The sequence below is a fragment of the Triturus cristatus genome, chromosome 10, assembly GCF_964204655.1.
Source record: "Triturus cristatus chromosome 10, aTriCri1.1, whole genome shotgun sequence".
NCBI lineage: Eukaryota > Metazoa > Chordata > Amphibia > Caudata > Salamandridae > Triturus > Triturus cristatus.
Window position 1 is genome coordinate 500,409,721 of NC_140593.1, and position 19,648 is coordinate 500,429,368.

At 45.7% G+C, this 19,648-nt stretch overlaps 1 protein-coding gene across 3 annotated transcripts in view; it reads left to right on the plus strand.

Annotated features, from left to right (window-relative positions):
• The window catches only part of ESYT2 (extended synaptotagmin 2), a 769,824-nt gene that overhangs the window by 179,384 nt on the left and 570,792 nt on the right, over window positions 1-19,648 (plus strand). For all 3 annotated transcript variants that reach the window (XM_085631951.1, XM_085631950.1, XM_085631949.1), the window contains exon 3: window positions 1,033-1,167. In XM_085631951.1, coding sequence (XP_085488077.1) covers window positions 1,033-1,167 — 135 coding nt within the window. The remainder of the gene's footprint in view (window positions 1-1,032; window positions 1,168-19,648) is intronic.

Sequence of the window (19,648 nt, forward strand, 5' to 3'; positions counted from 1 at the left end):
ACCGTGATAGGAACATTACACAGGAAGAAGTCTGCGACCAGGTATACAACTCTATAGTAATCTTTGCAGAAGCAAGAGTTGGCCCAATACTAAGTCCTTAGAGGGTACAGTGTATTGCACCGTGACCCATATGTCGACTAAGTGGAAACAAGTAATTCCTCCACGTCGTCAATGAATCCGTCCTTCCTCCTCGTAGTCAGCACTTTGGTGCAGTATATATAGAGCCAGTTTCTTACAATGGAGAAATGTGTTGATACGCAAGGGACTAAATACATTAATTGTTGAACATGCTGGTCGAGTCAAGGAGAGATGCACCAGAGTTGGCTGGGAGGGCAGAGATCTCTTGGTCAGGGACAGGAAGGTGTGGATGCACCGAAAATAATTATAAACACCACTGAAGGTGTGAATTATAAATTGATTAATGATCTTGTTTGATCATGTTTAGTTTCTGGTTTTACGTAGGCTCGTGACATCAGTACATTCCTTCTGCCATTGTACAGGAATAGCTGGGCTTAGCTTCACCATCATTTTTGCTTGAATTTAGACTATTAAATATTACCTTGTTTTGGACATATTCATAATGCTCTTGCTGTATAAATATATCCTGAATGTATTTTTCTCCAAGGCAAAGTCTTATAAAATGGTTGGATGAAAATACAGGTAGTATTGAATGCCCATTTAAATATGCAAATTTAGTTTGTGTTACTAATTAGTTTAGTGAGATCCGGGAGAGCATGAAAAGATTAGAAACTCTCCCTATTCTAACTATTTTAGTCAATTGGATCATATGGAGAATGCTGTGAATTTGTGGGAGATGTGTAAGATCATAAATTGACTTCAGCGTATCCCTCCAATTCTCCATAAAGCTGAATTCTTGCCTTTGGTTGTTGGCAATGCTAGTTTTGGGAACATTCACATATACATTATAAAATTGCTATGTAATTAAAGTAAATTTCAATAATGCCTTTTGATGCCTATAGTACAATGTGATTGCATGTTTAATAGTTGAACTTTTTCTATTTTATTCTAAAGACAGTGAAGCATATGTGGCCTTTCATCTGCAAGTTCATAGAGAAACTATTTCGGGAGACAATTGAACCAGCGGTGAGAGGAGCAACCAGCCACCTTAGCACATTCAATTTCACGAAGATCGACATGGGCCATCAGGTCAGTTTCCTAAAGCAAAATATCTACCTGCCTTTACACTTCTCCTAAATCATTGTAAAATTGAGAGGATTTGTGGTTTTAATGTAACTCAAACAGATGTTGTACACAATGCAAAACTTAATAGCACATCTTTATAAGGGATTTTGTCAATTACATATTTAATTCACCTGTTAAAATATTATGGTTTGTGTAAATGCCACAAATGTTCTCTATTACCAAGTCCATTTATTCAAGCTTTTGCTTCATTGAGGCCATGGATTTTGAGTAAATACTCAAGTGCAAATTAATTGAGAAAGTTGTCATTCCCCATAAAGAAGGGGTGACAGAGAATTGGAAGTCATTAGAAAAACATAAAATGCTAAAACACTAAGGAACAATTTCAGTAAAAGTATTAATTTTATAACAGTGATCCATTGTCTTTTAGAAAATAACTGCGTATCTTAGGGAACAATAATAAGGAGCCCATACAGGTCAATAGCCTAGTGCCTAAAGTGGGTTACAAGACTGTACCTTAGAATAAAAATGTTGTAGTGCAAATTAAAAACGTTTTGTCCTCTACGCTTGTGGAACAATTTTACATAATTGATAAATATGTTAAATGCTGTTGTGTGCAGGGGCACAATAAAAAAAATCAGTTTCCATACCATGTAGATAGAAATCCTCAACTTAACACCACTGGGACAACCGTCCTATAAAATCAATGCTGAGTCTTTGACGTTGCCTTCATTGTACCCCTTCATTCTACTCTTAAGGTGGTGGTTCTTTCTTACTGACCCCATACCTGTGTGTATGTTGCCGCTGAAATTGTCATTGGGCACATCTAACTTAGAAGATATAAGTACTGTGCAAAATATGAGTTGGGAATTATTGAAAGTCTTGCGCAAAAAATACAGGTCGAATAGAGAGAGGGACAGAACAGTTCTCAGTAATCTGGTCCTAGGGACAGAAGGACTGGGGAGTTATATTATTGCTAAGGGAAGAGGTGCTCCTTGATCAAAATTTGTTCCCCAGAGACTACCAAAACACTGCCAGAAAGCACTATCAAAATGGCCATTCCTGCAGTCCTTGCCTACATCATCACTGCCCCTCAAAGCTATAATATTGGTGGGCAAGGTCCCCCGATCCACCATTGTAATATGCCTCTTCCAACAAGGGTTCACATCCCACCTGTACGTAGATGGATAATGCTTCACCCAGACCCACTCATAGCCGTACAGATCATCCAGTACTACGGAAGGATATTCCTAGGAAAGATATTTTAGAAAGTTATTACCATACTGTTTCACAACAAAATTAGAATTGGTGTATTACTGATCTAGTTTCAGACCGCATAGCTGTAATGAAACCATGGGATAGTCCTCATGGGAGGTTACAAATGATGACAAGGCGGTACTAAAGAGGGACTAACAAGCCTATCCTAACGAATCCGAAGCTAGCATTTACAAAGGACAATGGCACAAGCCAATTAAAAATATGGGCGGAGAGTGGGCGGAGATTCAAGTCCATACTCTAATACAGCATGCCTCGCAGAGCAGCTAATGCTCTGCACAGGCTCGACCTAAAAACGAGTAGAGGTGCAGTTATTCCTGCGAAGGCCCAATACAAGGCTAGCATCCACATTCTGTATTAGTAGTAGTTTGCGAATGAGGTAAGACCGCAGCCCTACGAAAACAGAGCTGCAGTAGTCCAGCCTGGAGAAAGGGCTTAGACAGGAGCTTCCCATGGGGCAGCGGGCGACAAAGGGATGATCTTCCTAATTATTTTTAGCATAAAGAAGCAAGTCGCGGTGAGTTTGTTAGTACGTGCGAATCCCAAAAAATTGTAGTAAAAAATAAAAACCTATATTGCGTGCTTTAGAAGAAGGAACAGAACAGGCACCAAGATTAACGGGCCACAGATTGAGGTCCAGATGGAAGGATTTCCAAAAATTAGGACCTTGGTTTCGTCTGTATTAAGTTTGGGTTCGCTGGCATTCGTTCAGGTCAATGCAGAGCTGAGTCCATTTTTAAACTGGTTCGGAAGAATAACAAGATCTCTCTCAGGCCTTAGGATGATTTAAGTATCATCCGCATAGGCATAAAGCTGAAAAACACAAGATGCAATAACAGCGGCAAGTGGTTCCACATAGAGATTATGGAATTAGGTCTCAAAGAGTCCTGTAGAACCCCACAATTGATGCTTTTGTCAGTGAACCGAAAATTCTCCAGTGTAACAGCTCCCTTGTAAAAAAAAAAAAAAACAACCAAAAGCTATTTAAGCTGTGCCAGTGAGCCTGTCGAAAAGGATGCCATGAGAAACTATCGGAAGCTGCAGATAAGTCTAATAAGAGGAGGGTGGCGGAGCGCCCCGCGTCTATGGTCATTTTGGTGCCATTGCTGCAGTAATCGGAATAGGGCGAAAACCTGACTGATAAACATTTAGAAGGGAATGTTCCTCACTATGTTTGCACAGCTGCTGGTTAACGCAGCTTTCCACAGTTGTGGCGATCAGTGGCAATGAAGAAGTGGTCGGTAATTGCATACTACAGCAGAGTCTATGTTGGGCTTTTTAAAAAAGTTTTTTTTAATTTCTCATATTTTATTAGAATTTTTTTATTACATGAACATTTTGGCGGTTCTGTTACAGGGTTAGCTAAATTGTTACAGGCACAATTTATACTTTGATATGTAGGGACGTGCAAGTCCCCAATGTTTAGCTAAACCCACCTGGCGGTTAATAGAGAAGATGAGGAAGGAGAGAAGGAGGAAAAGAAAGGGGTCAGAAAGGGGATAGATACAAGGGAGGGAGAGGAGATAGGAGACAGGCAACGAAAGTTACATTTCTTCAATATTCCCTGTGGCTTCTGTGCAACATGGCTTTCTGTGGTGTGATTGGCATCTATGCAGGAAGCTTGCAAATGGAACATTATATTCACGGGGGTTCATAGGAGTCCAGGTACGTGTGCAGTGCGTTCCACATTTTCCTGGATGTTGGTTTCCAAGGTGAGTTCCGGAGTGCAATGTTGTCCGCGCCTCTAAGATGCGTGATCCAGTTGAACCAGCCTTTGTAGGTGGTTTTGCTAGTGTCTTTCCAGTTTGCTAGGGCCATTGTAATTGCCGCAGTTAGCAACAAGTCAAGTAGGTCTTTGTCGTGTGTGGTTTTTACGTTTGTGTCCATGAAACCCATGGTCAGTGTGGAGAATTCTTTAGTTAGTGTACATTCAAACAAACTGTTTATAAACCCAAATATTTTCTCCCAGAAAGAGTTGTGTTGGGCAGTGTAGTATGAGGTGTGCTAGGTCCCCGGTTTCTCTGTCGCAATTCCACCATAACGCTTCCTCCCTGATGCCTTGTGGAAATAGCCGTGCCGGGGTCCAGAAGGCCTTATGGAGCAACCAAAATTTTGTTTGAGAGAACTGGGGATATTTGTTACAAGAGGACGAGCTCCATATAGTGGCCCACTGTTGTTCGCTATGTTTGTTGTCTGTTTGTGCATCCCAGTATGCGGCCGTCTTAACATTTAGCTTAGAGGATTTGGGGCGGAGGAGTTTGTATAGGTGTGAGAGAGACCTGGTGGCCCAATTTATTAATGTTTGCAACATACTGGGAGATTGATGGTTGTGAGGCAGATAATTTGGTTCTAGCGATGGCCGCTCTGATTTGTAGGAAGTTATAGAGTTCAAAATCCTCTAGTTTGTACCTTGTTTTCAGGTCTGTGAAGGTAATAGGATACGCTCCGTTTTCAAGTTGGTAGGGGAAATGAATACCTTTCTCAATCCATACCTCGAAGGTAAGGCTTTTCCCTTTGTACAGGAACTTGCTGTTGGCCCATAGTGATTCCATTTTCGATCCTTTTATGCTATTCTCCGGAATCCAGGAGAAGGCCCTGGACTGGACCACATCCTACCTCGTCAGAAGAACCCAGAGCGTCCGCCTCCCCCCCCCTTCCGCTCCGAAGCAACCAACATCATCTGCGGCGTACCCCAGGGTTCGTTCCTCAGCCCGACGCTGTTCAACATCTACATGGCCCCCCTCGCCCACGTCGCCTGCCAACACGATGTCAACATCATCTCCTACGCCGACGACACCCAGCTAATCCTCTCCCTCACCAAGGACCCACACACCGCCAAGACCAACCTCCACGAAGGCATGAGGGCCGTCGCCGAATGGATGAGGAGCAGCCGGCTGAAGCTGAACTCAGACAATGCGGAGGTCCTCATCCTCGGGCCCACCCCCTCTGCCTGGGACGACTTCTGGTGGCCCACCACACTAGGAACAGCACCGACGCCCACGGACCACGCACGCAACCTGGGATTCATTCTCGACTCCTCCCTCTCCATGTCAAAGCAGGTCAACTCAGTCCCCTCTTCCAACTACAACACCCTCCTCATGCTCCGCAGGATCTACAAGTGGATCCCCACTGAAACAAGGAGAACTGTGACCCAGGCCCTCGTTGGCAGCAGACTAGACTACGGCAACGCACTCTACGCAGGGATCCCGGCCAAACTCCTGTGACGACTACAACGCATCCAAAATGCCTCCGCCAGACTGATCCTCAACATCCCACGCCGCAGCCACATCACCCCCCATCTGAGAAACCTACACTGACTCCCCGTCAAAAAGAGGATCCCCTTCAAGCTACTCACCCACGCACACAAGGCCCTCCACAACACCGGACCAGCCTACCTCAACAACAAACTCAGCTTCTACACCCCCACCCGCCAGCTCCACCCAGCCAGCCTCGCCCTCGCCACTGTCCCCCGCACCCAACGAACGACCACTGGTGGCAGATCCTTCTCCTTCCTCGCCAGCAAGACCTGGAACACCCTCCCCACCCACCTACGGCAGACCCAAGACCTTCTCACCTTCAGAAAACTCCTCAAGACCTAGCTCTTCGAGCAGTAACAGCACCCCCTCCCCCCAGCGCCTTGAGACACTTACGGGTAAGTAGCGCGCTCTATAAATTCAATAATTTATTGATTGATTGATTATCTACTTTAGTAGTGCCATTTTTGTGTTCTTGAAAATAGATTTGGCTGTGTGGGGGTATCTATTTGCAGTTAATAGGGCCAGGGCTGTTAGGTTGTTCAGGACGACCCTCTCTACCTGTAGCCACACCGGCGTATAGTCGGCTGCGGTGAGATCCAGTAAGTGCCTTGTTTGGCCAAAAATGCTAGCTGGAATATTCTGAAGTCTGCGAGATTTACCCTTCCTTGATTTTTGTCCAATCTTAGTTTCTTGATGCTTATACGCGCCTTTTTCCCTCGCCACAGGAAGTTCGAGATCAGGATGTCAGTCTTGCGGTGGAACTAGTCTGTTAGGTTTCGATTCTCCCCCACCACATTATGAATTTTGGGGACCAGGAGTCTAGGAGTTTCTTAATCTTTTCTAATAGGAGTTTCTCATTCCGATGTAGCATGTCTATTAAGTCATTGCCTAAATGTATCCCTAGGTATTTGATATATCCTGTTTGCCAGGCTAACCCTGATCCTCCCAGGGTGTCTCTCGTTCAGTGAATGTTTAGTGGTTTGCATTCTGACTTGTCTTTGTTAAGCTTGTAGCCTGAGAATCTGGAGTATTCTGCAATCGTCTCCATCAGGGCTTCGATTGATGTCTTAGGCTGTTCGGCGACTATGAGTATGTCATCTGCTTAGGCAGCTAATTTTACTTCAATGCCCTTGATATCGATCCCTATTATGTTCGTGTTTATTTTGATATCTTGGATAAGGGGTTCTAGTGCAAGTAGGAATAGGGACGGGGAGAGGGGGCATCCCTGTCTCGTGCCTTGTTGTAGTGTAAATGGGTCAGAAAGGGAGCCGTTGACCACGATACGGGCTGACGGCTCCCCGTATAGGGCCATAACCATCCGTATGTATCCCGCCCCTAACTTGAATGTGTGTATGCATCGTTCTAGAAAGGCCCACGAGACTCTGTCGAAAGCCTTTTCCGCATCTAATGTGATAGCTACCGCCGGTTCTGCTTTTGTGGCCGTGTGTTCCAATATGTGGCAGAGGAGTTGGATGTTGTTGTTAGACATTCTAGTACGTGAGAAGCCGACCTGGGAGTTGCTTATGAGTTTTGGAAGAACGGAGTTTAGTCTGGTTGCTAGTATTTTGGCGTAAATTTTGCAGTCTACATTAATGAGCAATATGGGTCTGTAGTTTTTTTGTGACATTTGATCTTTCCCTTCCTTAGGGATGACTATAATGTTGGCTTCTGACCTGAATTTTTATACCGCCCCTCCAGCTGCTGATTGGTTAAAAACTTGTTTCATGGTAGTCTTGAGTTGAACTAAGAAGGCCTTGTAGAAAGCGGCCGTAAAGTCGTCCGGCCCCGGGGCTTTATTATCTTTCAGTGGTTTAACTGCCATTTCTATTTTGGAACAGTTAAACTCCTGTCCGAGCCTAAGTGAGTCCTCCGCGCTTATTTCTGGTAGGCCTGGTCTATCAAGGTATTTTGTGCACTCCTCTATGTTAAGGTTCTGTTCGTTTTTGTAAAACTCTTGGTAGAATTCTTGAAAAGTTCTTAGTATATCCTTGTGTCTTGTGTGTGTTTGGTTCTTAGAGTCAGCGATGGATGCGATGGCAGTCTAGTTGCGTTTGTGTTTGAGGTAGGAGGCAAGTAGTTTCCCTGCCTTATTGGCCTCGTAGAGGTTAAGGGCTTTGTATTTATGTATCCATAGACCTGCCCTCTGGCTCAGTACTCATACTTTGTTTGTGTTACGTTCGCAAGGGTCTTACTGTCGTGCAGGGCCTTTGTGTGTGCCATTTCTAACCTTTTTATTTCCTGTTCCAGCTGATTTAGTCTCAGGTTTACGCTCTTATTTATTTTCGATTTAATTTCGATTACTGTAGGCTGCAACTCTATTATTGGGCGGCTCAGTTGGTGACTGTCAATCACTGGATATATCACCCCCTGATGACCCGGCATACACTTTAGATAGGTATCAGATTGATCGCTCCGGTTACCTAGGGGCCCTATACTCCAGGGACAGGAAGAATAAAAATAAACTCTTTGGGCCCACCCAACATACACTAGAAATATGGCGCATAGCAAATTCTCGTTTGGGATGGGCGGGTGTCCTCTCTAAAGCAACGCCGCTATGGTATACGCAGAAGTTGGGCATGCTGTGCTATCAGCCTGGGTTTGACAAATGGGACCTGATAGGTATCTCAGCAGTAAAAGACCTGGTTAAAAAGGGTTCGATACTTACATTTGGAGACCTTCAGAGCCAATATCACCTGGCCCAGGGAGAAATATACAGATATTTGCAAATAAGACACGCAATTCAGGCTGCGTTCCCGACCCTTAAAGACTTACCGGAGTCGTCCCCACTGGAGGACCGTTTGCTGGATGGGCCTCTACTCTCTAAAGCGATATCTCTCACATATAAAAAGTTGAGTAATAATCTGCCAGATGCCTTTCCAAAGCTTAGAGAGCGATGGCAGGATGACCTAGGCCCGATAAGTGATGAGGAATGGCAATTGGCTCTTATGTCCCCCAGGGAGGCGGCTATCACACTTAAATTTAGACGTATCCAGCTGAGGATACTTCACAGATCATAAATGACAGGGAAAACCTTGGCGAAAGTAGGATCTAGACCTGATGACCTTCGTTTGAGAGGATGCGGACAACAAGCCACCTTCTATCATATCCTGTGGCGCTGCCCAGCCTTACGTATTCTCTGGGAGGGAGCCTCGGATCACATGCAGACGGCCTTGGGAAAGGAGATAGTGTTGACGCTACAACTGGAACTGCTGAACATATGGGATGCAACCGATCTCACTGAAGTGGAACAGCAATTCACAACACTGGGTACACGTTAGTCAAACGGGAACTGGCAAGATGAGGGGGGGAGCGTACCTGCCATCCACTATTGTGTGGGCTAAAGCGCTAGATAGGTGCATGTTGGTGGAGTCGGAAGTCTTCGTGGCTAGGGGGTGCCCCCAAAAATGGGATCGGAAGTGATCAAAGTGGAATGAGTATCGTGGAGATATTTGTGTGTCCCCTATGAAAGAACTGGAGATGCGCAGGAAGGCGGAGAGGGTTGGGAATCTTTGATATCCACCTAAATCACTGTATGCATATGTACTGTACTGATTAACTTGATAAATGTTGTCTACCTATTTTTGTATGGCTGTCAATAAAACCAATAAACATATTGTTAAAAAAAATAATTATAATAATTTCGATTACTGTGCCTCTAATGGTTGCTTTCAGTGCATCCCAGAGTGTGGCCGGGTTGTTTTCGTGGATGTCATTGTGCTTGAGGTAATCTATGATGGCCTCCTCGATCTAATTTTTGTTTGCGGGGTCCGCTAGCACATCGTTATTGAAGCGCCATCTCTGTGGGACGGTTTCATTGTGGCACCCGCTCAGTTTTAGGCTAATGCATGAGTGGTCTGATACTAGTCTTGGGGCCATGTCTGAGTGTTCAATTAGGCGTGTGTGTGATCCAGAGATTAAGATTTAGTCTTTCCTGGTGAAGGTCTTGTGAGGGATGGAGTAAAAAGTGTAGTCTCTAGTGTCCGGGTGTTGAAGGCGCCATGCATCCTTTAAGGCATATTTAGAGCAGATATTTTGGAGTACTGTGTCCGATTTAGTGGGGTGATATTGACAGGAGGATTGTCTGTCAGTTATGTGGTCCAATGGGATGTTGAAGTCCCCTGCTACCCCCATCAGATCGTTTTTGGGGAAGTTCTCTACCGTGTTAGCCACTTCCGTCTAGAAGGATGGGTCGTCTGCGTTGGGGCTGTATATGTTAGCAACATGGATTAGCTCCTCCCCTCCTCTTAGATTTGTCACTAGTAGTCTACCTTCGCTGTCCTGGGACTGTGATTCTAAAGTAATGTTGGATCTTTTGGATACGAGTGTCATGACCCCTCGTTTCTTTTTGTCGGCGGGTGAGCAAGCTACCTGCGAGATCCAGTTACCCCTCACTAGGTTTGAATCCTCCAGGGATAGTTTGGTCTCCTGTAGAAGGATTATATCGCCCTTGGTTTTGGCAAGGTAATCTATAACTTTCCGGTGCTTAATAGGGTGGTTGAGACTTTTGACATTAAGGGATACTATGTTATGGTCGGTAATGAGGGTGGGTGAGTTATTGCGGGCTGACATTTGGGTGTAATGTGCTAAAAGCCTCTGTTCTGTGTGCATGAAACGTAAGGACGCTGTCTCTGGTTTTGTACCTGATGAACTGTAAGGCCCCCCCCCCCCCCCGCCCCAATCCGTACACGGCGTTCTGTGCATTTGCTCCCCCCAAGGGGTTCTGCGTGTATTGTGAGTGACACCACTGGGCCCTCCTGTCGTTCAGGATGCCTAAGGGAATTGGCTATCATGGCCTGTCGAGTACCTTTCCTAGGTAAAGAAGAGGTGAAAAGGAAAGGGAAGAAAGAGAATATAGGAAGCCAAGAACCGGTAAACCCTAGTGCGGATTCCCCCCCCCCCCCCCCCCCCCCCCGCGCGCGATAATACTCGTATGTCGGAGGTGCGACGACAGGATCATCGTCCCGCCCCTCGGAGAATACCTTACTAGTTACTACTTCGTTGAAATCCTTATTGAATTCTTACTAGGGAGGCAGTCCCACTATGTTTTAGGACCTTATCTCTATCCCCCCCCCCTCCACACATTATTTGGCGGAGCTGAGTATAAAAGCGATACAACTGTCTCCAAAGGACACAAAGGGCTAGCAGCATGGTTCGGTTCAATTGTCTTTTTGTCTGCCACCGCCACTACGGGCGGAAATGCGTGAGCTAGTGAGGTATGTAGTGGTGGTAGATCAAGTCCCTTCATACTGTGCAAATATGGTAGAAGGTGAGGCAGATAATGGTTGTGTTGTCGAGTCTTTAAGGTTAGTTTGTCCTGGTCGTGAGGTAGTTCCTTAGAGAGCTTTAGAGAGTGTTCGGTTCCGGTGACGGTCTTCTTGTGCTGTTTCCATGCCCTGCGTAGATGGTCCTTGCAGGTAAGCAGCGAGGTCCTTGGGATCAGTGAAATAGAGGTGTCTGCCTTTGTTGGTTATCCTGTATTTGGCTGGAGCCACGAAAGAGAACAGTATGTTTTTGCTCTTGATTTTATTTCTTAAGGCAAGGAAATCCTTCCTGGTGTCGACCGTGGGCTTAGAGTAGTCTTGCGTGAGGATGATCTTGTGACCTTTCCATGGAATCTGGTGGTTCTTGCGTGCGTGGCTAAAGATGGCATCCGTGTGGTGTGATCTCAATGGTTTGCAGATGATAGGGCGGGCTGCTTGGTTAGCTGTAGTAGGTTTAAACGAAGGTACTCTATGCGCTCTGTCGATTTTGAACTGCCTGTCAAATTTTAGGTTAGTAAGTTTGGGGATCAGGTCCTCAAGAGAAGGCGGCGCAGGAGCCTGCTGAGTCTTCTGCTCCCTCAGGGACTTCCAATATCCGGATGTTCCCCCGTCAGTTGCGGTCTTCTAGCTCCGCTGCTTGTTTCTGCAGTGATGTGGTGATTTTGGCTAGCGCTTTCAGCTCTTGGCTTGTGGTGTGGGTGGTGTCGTCAACGCCACTGATCCTTTGCTCTGCTACTTCCAGCATGTTATTCACGGTATTCAGGTCCGCTCTGATCGCCGCGATCTCAAGTTGTATCGCGTCTGTAGTGTGCTTCGTGGTCTTTGCCAGGTCGTGCACATCGGCTAGTTTTTTAAGGATCTTGTCAAGGGTGCTGTTGATATCTGGTTTCTGTTTGAGTGGAGAGTCAGATAACACCGGTTCTCCCTTGATCTTTTTTTGTTGCTGTTGCAGCCTCGACTCCCTCTCTGCCATGGTGGAGAATTTGTACCCAGCTGGTGTCGTGGCCTTGTTGGGCCTGTTCCTGCTCCTGGCAGCAATGATCACACAATGATTTAGCAGTTCACTGCGTGTTGTGTTGCTCTTGTGTTTTGGTTCTTTTCTGGTTGTGTTTTGATTTGGTTCTGTTCTTGACTTGTTTCGTTCCACTTTTGTTGCTTTGTTCGTTTGGTTATCTGTGTTTGATGGGTTTGGTGGGCTTAGTGGGTTTAGGGCTGTTGTCCGCTCAATGCCCTATAGATCTAATGTCTGGGAGGTCAAGGTCAGATAGGGTTACTCTACAGGAAAGGACAAGGCTAGTCTCCCATGGACCTCAGCCTGTCTGGAGAATCTCCTGGGACTCGTTGAAGAGGGACACCAGTTGTTCTCTTTGCACCGCTCCACTAATCTGTGCCCATTGGTCCTTCAGATCCGCCTAGTTGACCCTAGACAGTTTGGGCTCTTTTCCTTCGGTTGATGATTGTCCTTTGGCGATTGCCACAACCGCAGCTGCTCTTGGTCTTTGGCTCTTAGTGACAGCCTTGTAATCCCGGTTGCGATCTATGTTGGACTTTTAAGAGAGGAATTGTGAGGGCCCTTTCAAGGCTGGTACCGTGACTGAGGCCGAAGACGTATTACCGAAAGAGGTCAGGCACTGAGCTCCCTTAACATCTTTTACTGGGCAGGGATCCAAAGGCGAGCAGGTGTAAATGTGATTGAGTTTGGAAATGACGTCATCTAGATTGACTGGAGCAGAGGTTATCCGGGGGGAGAGAAGGGGACAGGCAGCGTTGCAGAGGGAATATGTCTAGGTTGTATGTTCTTGTCAGATGAAAAGCTACGCAAACGTTGTGTAATCATGTTTTGAAAGAACTCAGAGAGTTCAGAGCAAAGCTCTTGCACGGGGTTGTAGGGGCGGTAATCCCTGCCACGTGATCAAGAGAGTTGTACATGGAACTCTAGGGTTCTTGGCTGATTTGATTAGCTCTAGCGATACTTAGCCTAGCTGTGTTGTACGGATGTTTTATAGGAGCATAGTTTACACCTATGGAGTGCTTTTCTACATTTGTAAGAACATCTCCGCTTCCTTTTTAGGATGTTACAACTTCATTTAGATAAGGCCAGTTCCCCCATGCACCAAGGGGCAGAAGGAAATGCTGAGTGCGTTTTCCAGTCTTTACAGGGTATTCCAGTCTTTACAGGGTTTTACAGTGAAGTGTGCCTGTTGTATTACTGGTGTTTCACTGACCCACCCACAGGCTTGTCCAGCTCCCTACAGCATTTTCTGGCCTATTCTTTGGCTTCCTTTTTCGGGGCCGTCCCGGCTCAACCCCACAGTGTGGCCACAAAGTTTACTGACTTTGTCTCACGTTGTTGGGTTTTCCTTTGACGTGTTAACATATACTCAGTGTGCATATATAGCTGAGAATGGGTGGTTTGTGCAGGCTTGGGGCTCCTTGTACCTCCACCACACGTGACGTGTGCCCATGCGTGACAGCCTGTTAGTGTTCAGATTTGCGTTTAAATATTTACTTTGCTTATGTTTAAAATAAACCATATAAACGTTAAAGGAAATCTAAAACACACGCAAAGAACATTTAGTTAATGGTTGCTTCTTCAGTAAGAGCAAAAATATTGGCAAATTAGTAAACCATATGTTTTTTTAAATGATCCTGTCATGGCTTTTTATTAAGTGACGCAGTGCCTGACATGCTCCGTCTGTTTTCTGTTTTCACACGTTTGAGTGGGATAATGTTCTCTGGTTGCATTTAAGCACTCACAATAAAAGAGCATATGCTGTGCTATTTCAATATCTAGAGCACGGGAGTGGCGGAGTGGCAGCTCTTATGAATCCCGCCCTAGCAGCAGCAATTCACCTAGTCCAATTAGTATGTATTTACATTTACATTCTAAAGATAGTCCATTAAAAACTTACAATTGTGCTGTACCTAAATCTGAGCGTACCACCTACATTTTGTGTGTAGATACATTTGATCCGTATGCAAGATAGCTCCTAGTAAAACAAGCATTGACATAGCCAATAGGTCTCGCCTTTGGGACCTTATAAATGTTTAGCCATGCAACAGTTGATGTTGTTGCACCAAGGATATTGTGCTGCATAACTAAATACTTATAAGGTCCCAAAAGCGAGACCTATTGGCTATGCCAATGCTTGTTTAGACTGGATGTGGTTTTCAGTGCGGGCACTGTCAAAGAGGATGCACGGGAGTGGGGCTGTGTGTTTTTGGCTCTCTAGACAGTAAGTCAAGAAATGTATTGAAACATCCTATACATAGGATGTTAAACTAGCCCAGGTATGGCATAATCACTGTGAAGATCAACACAATTATCCGGGTTTTTCGCAGGAGTGGAACAACCCGTGAATCAGACAAAGATAAAAGAAACCAATTGGGTGCTTGGGATAACAAAAACAAAAATCCAATTCTTACACTGGCACTTGCTAGTCATGGGTGAGCGGCTGATCAAATGGAGAAAGAAACCATGTTATGGTCGTCACAGTGACACCTCCTGGCCAAGGCTGTAGGTATAGCTGAAGTAACAACCCATTGGTAAGGAGGGCCCATTGGTAAGGAGGGCTAAGCACAGCTTTTACAGTTGCATCTGTAGCAGAGAACTGTGAGCTCTGCTCCACGGGATTGCGAACCAAGTACAGGTGCCCGATAAACCAGGTTGGCTTGCAAAGTCTGGGTCAAACAGGTAACCAGAACAGAAGAGATCCCTTTGCCAATCTGGAGAGCATGGAGGCCGCTGGGTGGCCTCAGCCCTCATGGAGCCTGGCAAGGCAAAGTGCATGTGTGTGTGGATCGGTGATGGATGCCCCAACAACCTGTGCACTGCTAAAGATACCAGATCAGAACAGGTGGAAAGAAGCCCTAAAAGGTTTTATGGATCAGGGACAGGAAGCAGGAAAGAGAGAAGACATGGTTTGTTTGGTTGTGGACAGCTGGATATCCTCAAGAATCCCCTTAGTAGCATCCTTTTGCATGCGTTGTGGTGCAACGGCTTGTGCAGCTCTCCACCATTGCATGGACTGAATACCGAATCCGCGCGGTACTCCTTTGCCAATGAATGGAATGAGGGGCATACTCGGGCATGTGTATCCCTCATAATAATATTTGTTTTTAAACCATGTGGCACCTATTTTACACTTGAATTACACATAGTGCACCATACTCGGCGGGTGTGCAAAAAACAGTCAAAGCACATTGCCCAATAAGGGAGGAGTTGCAGTGCATCCTGTGACCTGAAATATTTGTTTGAAGGAAAACAACTTGCAGATATCAGAACCGGACACTAGATAGCAGAAGTGGGCAGAGCATGTAAATCTACTTCACTATTATCAGATGCTTATATTGTAACATTTTCCTTCCGGTGGATCCTCGGTCTACCTGCAGTTTCCACACTAATCCTACCCACCTCTCTGTTCTTAAGGGTTGGCTGGGCCATATTGAAAAGCTCCTAGTTTAGATTGATTCACTACCCTGCCACTATGGATGCCCCCCCTTCAATGCCTCAAAGTGCATGGTAAAAATGTACAGGGGACTGACGCGTGAGTGTGCTATAGTGGGCTCTTTAAGGCGCCAGTAACGACTTTGCTGTGTCTGTTCCTGTGGCGAGGTGGTATTTGTAGAGCTAAGAAACGCCCGGACCCCGTCTGTTGCCTGTGGATACTGCAAGGTGAAGAATCTGCAGCGAGGTTGACTTCAGGTGTGCTTGGCTCTGCCTCTTGCAACGATCCTGCGACTGATGGGAAGAAACCTACTCTGCTGGTGCAGTGACGTCAGTGTTCACCCAGTTATTTGCACACCAAGTCTATTCGTTTTTGGAAGCGGAAAACATTAAAACAAATAGATAAATAATTGAGCATCCCTGGCATGGGAGAAAAAAGGAAAGCGAGAGGCCAGAGGGGGCCTGTGCAGCGCGCAAAATCTTTGCAGCAGCCACCTGGTTCTTAACAAACAAAAACTATATGAAAATACCATTGGTGTGGGGAAGGACACAAAATGGGACGGTTATGGCCCATTGGTTCTTGTGTAGAGCATACACGCTTCTGACAACAGCCCAGCTCTGGTTAGGAAGTGACCAATACGGGAGCGGGTGGGGCCCATGCACGCACCAGCGGTAGATGGCGACAAAAGTGGTGCAGACCTGCTGGGCCCCAGGAGTCCTGCGCCGCTGAGGTTCCAGCACACAGCCAAGTGTCTCTGGGTGGGTGAGCAGCAAGTGTGTGGGATAGGGAAGCGCACACAGCCGCAGCAGCAGCGAAGAGCAGCTCGGGAGCGGGCAGTGACTAGCTTCAGTCCGAGGTCGTTCTTTCTGGAGACGGAACTGTGGGACAGAGCAGCAGCCGGGCTCTGAGGTGCTCTCTTTGTAGCTGGAAGGGCACAAACCCAGAAACAAGCTGCTGTCCCTCACAGTGGAGACCCCGTTGCTGACGTGGGGTTATCGTTGCCCCATGCTGCATGCTCGGGCGGGCAGAAGTGAAGTATGATTGACAAGTGAATAGACCAGTGGGCAAACGGTCCGGCAAAAATCCCTTATCTGTATGTATAATATATATCTTTTTTCTTTAAAAAAGTAATCCACGTTGAAAGAGAGAGAGAGAGTGCGAGAGAGCGAGCGAGCGAAAGAGAGAGAAGAGAGAGTGCGAGAGAAAGAGAGAGTGAGGGGGGAATGAAAACAAGCATTGGCCACGCGGCTGTGAAAGTGACGCGGCTTTGCGGCCGTGGAAGTGAAAGTGATCGCACAGTGTGCTCTTTTTCAAAACACATACTCGTGCTTGTGGTGCGCTGCTGCGCACTCCCACAAGGTGTATGCCGCCACAAGCACGAGTATGTGCTTTAAAAAAGAGCTGCACGACGGCTAAAGGTCTCCTATGTAGCGCATGCGCGCTCCGTAGGCGAGACCTAAAAACTGCAGAATATCCCACACCTTCATATGTTTTTTGTATACATTTCAAGATAGTGATTGCCACATCAGGTAGGATGTCTTTAAGACCAGTCTCTCAAGCCAGGAACATGACCCTGACAGGACCTACCTGCTGTTGTTGTAACCTAAGGGCTTTACATGGAATAATGAACTCCTTTCCCACTTGAGTGGCTCCAGATGCTTTTGATCCTGTCCTCCAAATGCAACATTAAGTATTACAATTTTTCATTAATCTTGAAAAAACAACCCATGGAGACTTTATCTTGTATCATAAAGTAGCAACATTGTGGATTACATTAGCGTGGCTCAGTGCGAGCACTAACCTAATGGCGTGGATGGGAGTCCTTCTCTTAGACTTAAAACAACAGATGAGTTTGGAGAATCAAGCCAATATCACAGCAAGGATTGATGTCAGTAGACAATACTGTTGCAGCATGGAGCAGACCTCTGAGCTATGCTAATGGTTCTGCTGCTTATTCTAGTGGATGTATCGAAGCTGATGTGCACGGCAGCATTTTTAATTCCCTGTGGAAGTTGGGCCATGAGATCCATTTCCTGTCAAAGCTTGTTTATCCTTTCTTGGGACCATTTTGATAATGGTCATGTGAGGTCAACGCACCTCTGTAAGATTAAAGGTAATGAGGGAAATGAGGTGTTGGCACTATGCAAGATTTCATCACATAGGATAATAGAAAGAGTTTTGCCTACCATGCTGTTGCATGACTGGAATTTGTATATTGCTCTGTTGAGACTCCTACACCCCCACTCCCTGTCCCCACTTTGGAGTTGAAATCAACACCTAGCTAGAAGCTTGTTGATCTTGAAAAGGTCACTGTCCTCATCCACAAAAGGACTACTTTATAGACACAGTTTCAACATCACATAGGAAGTTGGGCATCTCCTTGCAGATATTTGGGAGAATTTCGCAATTTTGCCTGCTGTTATGAAAGCTGCATCTTCTTACAGATTCCTCAACCTATAAATAACTCTACAGGCAACAGACTGGTCTGGAAACCTTTCCCCAGTAATCACACTCCAGAGTCACAGGATGCCACCCTGCTGCTTCATCTACAGTTCTGTCCGAGTATATCCGGTGCCCACAGATGTTCTGGCATCAGTTTCTGTTCTTCTGCACCTCATAAGCTGGGGCTTGAAGTTCTCTCAGGGCTTCATTGAAGAAATACATTGGCATTTCAAAAGCAACTAGGTCGAATGTCTCCTCCTTAGACTTCAAGGTTTAAACCCTGTCACAGGTGCCACAACAAAATATCCTTGTTGGACTTATTTGACTTCTGCAGGTGCCTCCCAACTCTGCGCCTCCACAGGCATCGGACCTATGTCCAGAAGAAACCAAAGTTTCACCCATTCAGTCGGCTTTACATTCGACAATGAGACAGAGGCTGACCTCTGGGTCATCTTTGGCAGCACCTTCAAAGAATGAGGAAAGCTGAAAACATGTTTTTATGATATGCCTTTGTCATAGCCCCTTACTAAGGCCCAAAGATTTGCCTGGATGAAAGAACTATTAGGGTCTGACTTGCAGGCCTTTGCCTTCCCTATTATGAATTACTACTGCACCAAAGATAATGACCTAGAGGCTAATAACCTAATTACCCCTTATAATACTGATATTGGCTTATATTTTTTAATTTACAAAACACATGTTGCCTGGATTCTTCAATAGAATGGGACATCACTTACCACTCTGGCTCTCATTCTGAAGAAATCTCTGTATTCTCCACTGTGACTCAAAAAATAGTGGACGCTTTCTGGTTGTTGCTGCATTTTGCGGATGAGAACTCTTAATATTTTGATAAAAATCTGGCAGCTGTTTTATTAAAATTTACAGCTGTACCTTCCCTTCAATAAGGCTGTTCTTGAATCTAGCCTTGCTGTGTATGAGAAAGCTTTTTCAGGCCCAGCAACCCTAGACAAATTATCAGATGACAAAGCTCTACACTTGCTCACTCACAATTACTGTTGTCGCAATCTTAGCAAGAAAGTGTGATAGTCCAAGCTTTTCCTCAGCGCTGAACCCAAATGCTTTTCCCACAACACCTTCTTAGAGAGTGTCAAGTTAGCTGAACTCAATAGAAGGAAACGTTTTCACCTCTGGCAGCCTCATCTTGCGTATGGACACTGTGCTCATGCCACATTGGGACAGTTAAAACGTAAGGATGATCAATTTGCCAGGCAACGCAAAAAAGCCATTTTGTGACTTGGTCGGCGGAGGGCTCCAAAGAAATCCTGATGTGCAGCCTGAATTCTTTGGACACTGTGGTTGAGTCTATGGGCACAGCGGCACCGCCACACTTGGATGCATTTCACTGGTGCATTGCCCGATTTTAGAGGCAAAAGTCCACGCCCTATCGGATAAAGAGGCCATAGAGTTCATGCCTCTAGAACAAGGTTGTTCAGGGTTTTATTCCCCTAACATTTTGGTCCTTGAAAAGGACAGTGGTTTGAGACCCATTTGCCACCTTTGTCTCTTTAACCTGTTCATTCGGCAGGGTTAGTACGGGACAAGGTATCCCTATCGAAATACTCAGTTTGAGGTGCCAGACCACTTCTTTTGAGAAATGGAAGCAGTAGCAAGATTACTGCTCTGGTACGGAAGGACACAAGAATAGCCTTAACCTCTCTGACTAGAAAGCCTAATGACAGTGGTGCAACCCTCCCCAACCTGTGACTGTAGTACTGGACAGCCTAGTCGCTGGTAGTGTATGACTGGGTCTTCATGATTCAGCAGGAGCCTTCTCTTTTAGCAG